We start from the raw sequence: 7,140 nt of genomic DNA on the forward strand, positions 1-7,140 counted from the left end.
ATATGCTGTTTTGGGATTTGACTGACATAAATCTAATTGGGATTTGATATCTTGAGTTAAATGAGCTTTTCCACATAGGATTTTAACTTTAATTAAAAGAGTGGTTTTTCTGTTTAGATGGAACTGAAAAGGGAAAGGCATGTATGGATTTGCAGAAAACACAATTTCCATTCCCACTTCCTTGTGACATGTCTGGATGCCACTCAGTCCATGAACAAAGCATGGAACTATAAAATCATCTGCTGAAGTGGCAACTGGAATTTATTAGTTCAAGACTGAACAACCTGAAATAACTCAATTGTTATTCCTGGTGACCCTGGAACCTCTGTACAATGCCACTGTACAGAGAAGACAGCTCAAATGCTGAGCTATGAGGAGAAATAAAACCATTGCCTATAGTGTGGACGCTTGTATACTTACTCTTACTGGTAGCACAAATGTTTTCCATGACAGAACAAATGCTGGACTAATGGAAATCAGTTGGGAAACTCATGTCAGTACTTAGTAACCTTGAAAAAATATAGTGTGTAGATTTTACAGTCTATAAAGTTCTTGAGACCTGCTAAAGCGTTTAAATCTTATTTGCAGCCAGTAGATGAGGAGGTAATACCACCATGAAAGGAAGTTAATTTGTAGGAGTTATAGGATTAGACAGGTAAATGTGAAAAGCTATGTTGAACTAAAAGGCACTTGGCTGCAAGGCCAAGACTTCAATATTTTCATATTCGCTTCCTAAAGTCAGTGAAGTTAATAGGTCTGTTTGCTTCAGTAAAACTGCAATAATGATGCAAAATAAGCTGGGATCACTCTTTTGCTGGCTAATTATTTAGGCCTTAAAGCCTTTGCAATCCATAGGCAAACCTAAGCTATGACTCTTGCACCATGCCAGTAAGGGATGGGGGATGGCAGAGCAGACTACTCACTGGGCAGCTCACGGCTTCCCATTCCCATTCTGTAACTTAGCAAAGTCTCTTCAAACTGAGAGGCTCCCAGCCCATGCATGGCCTTTTTAGTTCTAATGAAAACACCAAAAATGAAAGTCAGCAGTTAAAATCTGGGAATTTACAACATTATTTCTAAAACAGCCTCTGAGATATGGAACAATTCCAGACATCCTTAGGAGAGTCAAAAAATATCTCTAATGTGTTGCAGGGTAAGATGGATGCTATACACAAGCTGAAGATTTTCGTGATGTTTCTGTCTCTGGCTACTTTCATGGGCATGGTGATACTGAATGCTGGAAATGCCACTGGGATATACAAAGGTAACACAAGCACATTGTCTTTCTTCAGAGGTGGATTTCATGCATTATATAATTTAATAATATAAGGTGCCTCAGATGGGATAGATCTGCTTGTTACCTCATCATCTTTCCAAATGTATCTTGTTCTGTGAAAGGCGAAAGTAGCTGGTACATCCTCCAGGTGTTACAGCCAGATGCCTGAGCCCTAACCAGTCCCTTGAATGTCAAGTAAATGGTCTTGTCCTTGGTGAATCTGGGTCTAGTGGTGGGTGAAAGGCAGTCTTTGCATACATTGCCCTTGTATCCCTGGTGAAAGCTGCTCAGGCTGCTGCTGTGGGTTTATAGAGGGCAATGGTGCTGCGTTTGAACACTACCCAGCTGAATCTGCCAGGAACTGACACTGTACTTATCTTTGGATTTCACAAACAACTGCTTTCCCTGGTTCTGTGTAAGAGGAAAGGTGCTCGGGGTTCCCTGTGGTAATGGGTGTCTAAAGGCAAACCAGCTACAGCACATGGCTTGTTTGCACCAAGGGTGTCCTCTCACTGAGGTGTGGCTGAAGTCTGGAAGATTTCAGGGTGAGGTAAATCAAGAGTCTTTCCCCATCCTTAGGATGTAGTAACACTTTTGCCTGCAAATAACATTCACCACTGCAGGTCTGTTCAGGACAACCCCTGGAAACATCTCATCCAAATACAGCACTGATTTCACACCAGCTGGATGGACTTTCCTCATCTGGAATGTCATCTATGCCTGGCAGCTTGCCTGGCTCCTCTACGCTTTGTCAGGGATCTGTCGAAGGTATTTTTCCTATTTACTGTTTACAATATAAATGAGGGACAGCAAATCTTCCATAGTATCTCAGTATCTTACCCCCCCCTTTTCTGGGATTTCTAGTGAGAGTAAACTCATTGCCATCTATCTTGACATGTTGAAGTTCTGCTGCTGGAGCATCTCAGGTTCAGCATCCAAAGCTGGGAAGCAGTTTGGATGTGTACATGAACTGCTCTAACATGTGGACAGGTATCAAAGTGTGTAAACAGTTCTGTGAGGCCTCATTTCCACTGATCCATGTTGTCTGGCAGATCTACCCAGTACCTGCTAGATGCTGAGAATCCGTGGAGGCAAGATTAATGGATAATGGAGCTAATGCTTTGAGTTTACTTGCTGTTAGAGATCAGAGAATCAGCACTGGGGAGTCTCTTTGTTGATTGAACTGGACTTGAAGCTTTTTCTGGGGCTATGAGATCAATAACTGCCTCATGCAGTTCCTTGCAGTATCTGTAATATTCCATGATGTCTTCTGTGGGACAGACTTACACGGCTGCTCTCCTGTCAAGGGGGATCATGGACTGCTTAGTTTGAGTCAGGTATGAGCTATTTTTACATGACTTGTAAGAAGTTGCTCAGTTGATGCTGGCCAGTGCTGAAGGTTGAGGGAAGAATGAAGCATGTGTTTGTATGATGATCAAGTCCATTCATGTGTATGTGCATACACAGAATTTATACTCACATCATGATCTCAAAACCCCCAGGAACTGGACTAAATTTTCATGACCATGCCATTGCTGCCACCAGCAGTGGCACAAGCTTGCAGCATCTTTGGAGCAGTCATAGAATCACAGAATCATATAATGTTAGGGGGTTGGAGTGGACCTTAAAGATATCCTGTCCCAACCTCCCCTGCCATGGGCAGTCCTTAGTACCCACTATATCTGTGATGGTGCAGAGACTAGCAGAAGTTTGGTAGTGTGGGACAATGACCTGATGGGGAAAGCCCATCAAGTGCTGTGTCAGAGGAGGACACACAGGATAAATAGTCTGATTTAAGCTGAAATGTTTAGTTCCAGTGTAGACTCCCTGTTAGCATAAGGAAAATGAGGCCAGGAAAGTTTGGTTGATCAATGCAGGCATTGTTTTCCTTTCTTCATACACACTTTTTCCTGGCAGGAATGAATCTGGATGTGTCTTCATAAGACCAAACTTGCTGCCAATACCTTTTTATGTGATGTGGATTCTAAATAATGGCCTCAATGTTGGATGGCTGTTTCTGTGGGACCGAGAGTAAGTTGCCTTTTGTTACAAATGCAGTCTTCTTGTTAGGACTGCCCCAATACTTTGCTTTACCTGTTCCTCTATGTGTGAACACAGTCACAAATGTAAAACTCTATGGCAGGCCCTGGCAAAACATATCCTTCATAAAAGTTTGAGGGTTTTGCATGATGTTGTCATCTTGCCCATGAGCTAGATTGGTAATTGAAGTCTAGGATCTCCTCAAAGCTGCTGTTCTTCTAGGCTTTTACCTCTACAGGTGAGACAGGAACCATTCCTCTCTTCATAAATGCAGTTAAGCTCCTTGCCTTGGATTGTTTTCATAATCATGGTCACATTAAGGGCTTATGAAAACACCACTGTCAAGAGGTGAAGAGATCAGTTGCAGTCAGGAAAACAACTTCATGAATAACAGAGTAAAGCAGCAACAGCAGTATGTCAAAATGAGGGTTACATGTAGTGATTAGCTTTATTAAAGGCTGATCAACTTAGTCAGAAAAGGTCAAACACTGAAGCTACAAATTAAATCATTGTGATACCACTGAAAAAAATGTATTGTCTATTGTGTGTGCATGTGTTCTCTGTCCTAGATACCTCCTGCCAGCCCTGGTGTTCCTGGCAGTCCTCACTCTTACCACATGTGCCTCCCTCTTCATTTCACACCGAGCCTTGAGCATCCATTCCTCATGGTTTGTGAAGGGTCACAAAGCTGAGCTCTGGCTCATCCGCATTCTGGTAGGTGGCATCTGAGAAGCTGTGCTGTGAGTAAATGCTAAAAAAACCCACCCCCTGTGTAGTGCTGGAGGTGTCAAGACAGAAAGATTCAATGGCAGGAGATAGCTAAGGAAAGATTTCTGCTCTGACTTTAACTTGTGCTTGCTGCAGGTACACACAGGTTAAATTGCATCTACTTCCTATTGGACATTGTGGGAATGATTCAGAGCAAAGTACTTCCCCAGCTGCTACAGAAAGGAAGTTTTTAGTGGAGTGTGAAAACCTGAAGAATATTTCTTGCAGGGCCAGAAGTCATTGTTAAGGGTGGCTGTTGGTGATGTCCCTGACACCTGACTCCAAAGATTATATATTTTTTATCTGGGGAAGTGTACCCTGCCCAAGGTTTCAAACACAGCTGTCTTTCTGAGTTTTATGAAATTCTGAAAGAAAATTACTTTTCTGCTGTGCCTGTGAAAAGTGGCTGTTTGGCAAACTTCACAGAGTAAATAAGATAAACACACATACTCCATCACTCCTTCATTCCCTCCGTGTTCCTCTGTCCTAGCTCAAACTTGCTACCTTAGTGCCTTCCTCCCCTGTCCACGATACATTGCACTGCACTCCCATGGTGGCTTGTATGTGCTTTAACCACCTTTGATTCCTTACTTAGTGTTGGGGTTTCTCAATGAGAAAGCAGGTCAGCTGTAAAAAAGCATCCAAGAAGCTAGGAGGGTTTTCGGTGGAGGGAGAGTCTGCAAAACTGGGTGGTTCTGCACAGAAGAGTTCCTGCCAACTCTTCTGGAAATGTGTCTATGTCTCTTGACACAAACTGAGAGTGGGCTCTGTTCTTTGCACGCCTGTATTGCCCTCCCTGAAACATCAGTGTAACACATTGCTGGGATGGATCTCTGGAGTCTATTGGAGACTCTGAGGCTTCAACTCTCCGTGTTGAGACACTTCTGCAACTTGGTCCAGAAGGCTGGCTTAGCTGTCCCAGAGGCATGGGTCACAAAAGACAAGTAGAGATTACCCCATATATCACTGCTTGCCATCTTGCTGTGCTACATGGCAGGTCCAGAACGGGCTGGCACTGTATGCAACATGGACCACCATTGCCACTCTGCTGAACTTTGCCGTTGTCTTGGTCTACAACTGGGACATATCCAACGAGAAAGCAACGACTGCTTCTCTCAGCAGCCTTGCTCTTGGCCTAGTGATATGGTAAGCAACCTTATGTGTTCCCACCAAGGCTCAAAGACCCCTTCCACCTCTCACAAATGGTGACTATCTGTCCCAATTCATTCATAGTTTACCCCTGTCCCAACACTGAGCACAAAGACCTCTGTTATAATTCATGGCAGATGATCTGGGACTCTGGGCAAAGCTTTTCGTCTCTGACCTTCAGTAATGTCAGTAAGCACATGTTGTGGGCCAGGAACAGGTTTCTGTGATTTGCATGAGCCCAACTTGCCTTAGGTTTACAGGTGAGAGTGTGATATAGAAAACATATGAAAAATGGCTTTATTTTTCCCTGAACCTACCTGAAATTAATTATTTATGAATTTTTTCATTTTAGTAAATGAAAATTTTGGACTCTGGTCCAAACTGGCCCACAAAACCCCCATTCTTTGTCTAATTCCTTTGTTATGGAATGCAAAAAAAAAAATATAGAGAGAAAATGCTTACATTGGTCACTCCTTGTCTTCACAGGTTTTATGTAGAAAACTTCTTTCTTGACGAGTATGTCCGCTATAATCTTACAGTCTACCCAGTGGTCATAATAGCTCTGACTGGCAGCACATGCAAGAACAGCTCGTTTTCATTCCCAACAACCAACGGCATTTTTATAGGTGAATCTTTTTTACTGTTTCCAACTCCTGTAAAAGGAGGCCAGTAAATGCTTCCACATCCTTCCTGTGTAATAGGGGTAGAAAGCCTTGCTGCTTGAAAAGTATTGTTGGTTAGAAGCAGAACTAGGGATATATTTGAACTATTCATTTTGCTAAGTAAAAAGTAGAGCAGAAATCATTGCCCATGAGCCCTGGGACTGGATCCAAACCTTGTGTTTTCTCAAGTTGAGGTCCCAGTGCGATATGTTTGCCCCACAATAATTCATCAGACACTTGGGTCCTCCACTGGTAGTTCCAGATGATGCAGGGCTGGGCAAAGGAAAAACAGGGTTGGAATGAAGGCTGTGGACTTACATTCACCCTATATTTGTTTGGGCTGTAGGAGCAGTGCATAAGCTTCTGACCCATGGAAGGCTCCTGTCCAAATTTCACAATGCAGAACCCTGCACATGCTCTTTTCCTATGCAGAGCTCAGGCTAGCCTTAACAAGTTTTCACGGGATTATTTAGTTACTGCAAGCTACTGTAGCAGATTTGAGTGTAGTCATCCATTGTAAAAGGGCTTAAGCTGTCCAAGTTCTGTACAATCACAGTCTGGCAGAAGCTATATCATTATGAGTAGTTTTACGCTTGCATGAAAGGGACTGAGCTGTGTGAACTCTGAGTCCTGCTGTAGCAGTTTGAGATGCCTGTTCCCACTGTGGGGTCAACAGAAGGGAGCATGTTCCCACCCTTCAGTCTTCCCACTGCCACATACCAGTGGCTAAAGCTAATTTCTGGACTGGCACCACCATGGCCACCACTCCAGTACATGTTCCCTTTGCTGAAGTGCAGTTGGAGCCTGGGCATGTCTAAAAGCACCCAGCAGGACTTGGCAAAGCTTGTCTGCCAGAGGCATGGGGGCACTGAAGGCTTGTCTCCTGATGGTTGTGGCCACCAGGAATGTGGAGTTGTGTGTGATCTCTGGCAGACAGCTGTGTTCCTGCACTAGGTTCATTTCTACCAGCAAAACTTCCTTCTTAGTGGTTCAGCTTGTTTGGCTGGTAGGACAAGAATGTACTTTTCCCAACCTAGTACATGTTTCTTTATATAGTTCGACTATTCTTGGAGCATTTTGTTAATGTAATGCATTTTAATTCCTGTGTCCATGAAGCTTCCCCATTTTTAGACATGCCTTGACCTGGAAGCATTGGGCAAGTTTGACTGTATATCAGTGAAACTGAGAAATACAGCTCTGGAGGGTAATGGATCCTATACAAGATACTGTTCTTTTTTTCTCTTT

At 43.3% G+C, this 7,140-nt stretch overlaps 1 protein-coding gene across 1 annotated transcript in view; it reads left to right on the forward strand.

The window, feature by feature from the left end:
• The first annotated feature begins 1,158 nt into the window (after nucleotides 1-1,158).
• LOC103797393 overlaps nucleotides 1,159-7,140 on the forward strand; it is a 6,183-nt gene continuing 201 nt past the window's right edge. Inside the window, exons 1-6 of the mRNA XM_009069610.1 lie at nucleotides 1,159-1,264; nucleotides 1,900-2,044; nucleotides 3,194-3,307; nucleotides 3,886-4,030; nucleotides 5,082-5,230; nucleotides 5,720-5,859. Of these exons, the coding sequence (XP_009067858.1) occupies nucleotides 1,159-1,264; nucleotides 1,900-2,044; nucleotides 3,194-3,307; nucleotides 3,886-4,030; nucleotides 5,082-5,230; nucleotides 5,720-5,859 (799 nt within the window). The remainder of the gene's footprint in view (nucleotides 1,265-1,899; nucleotides 2,045-3,193; nucleotides 3,308-3,885; nucleotides 4,031-5,081; nucleotides 5,231-5,719; nucleotides 5,860-7,140) is intronic.

The sequence above is a fragment of the Acanthisitta chloris genome, unplaced genomic scaffold, assembly GCF_000695815.1.
Source record: "Acanthisitta chloris isolate BGI_N310 unplaced genomic scaffold, ASM69581v1 scaffold11962, whole genome shotgun sequence".
Classification (NCBI taxonomy): Eukaryota; Metazoa; Chordata; class Aves; order Passeriformes; family Acanthisittidae; genus Acanthisitta; species Acanthisitta chloris.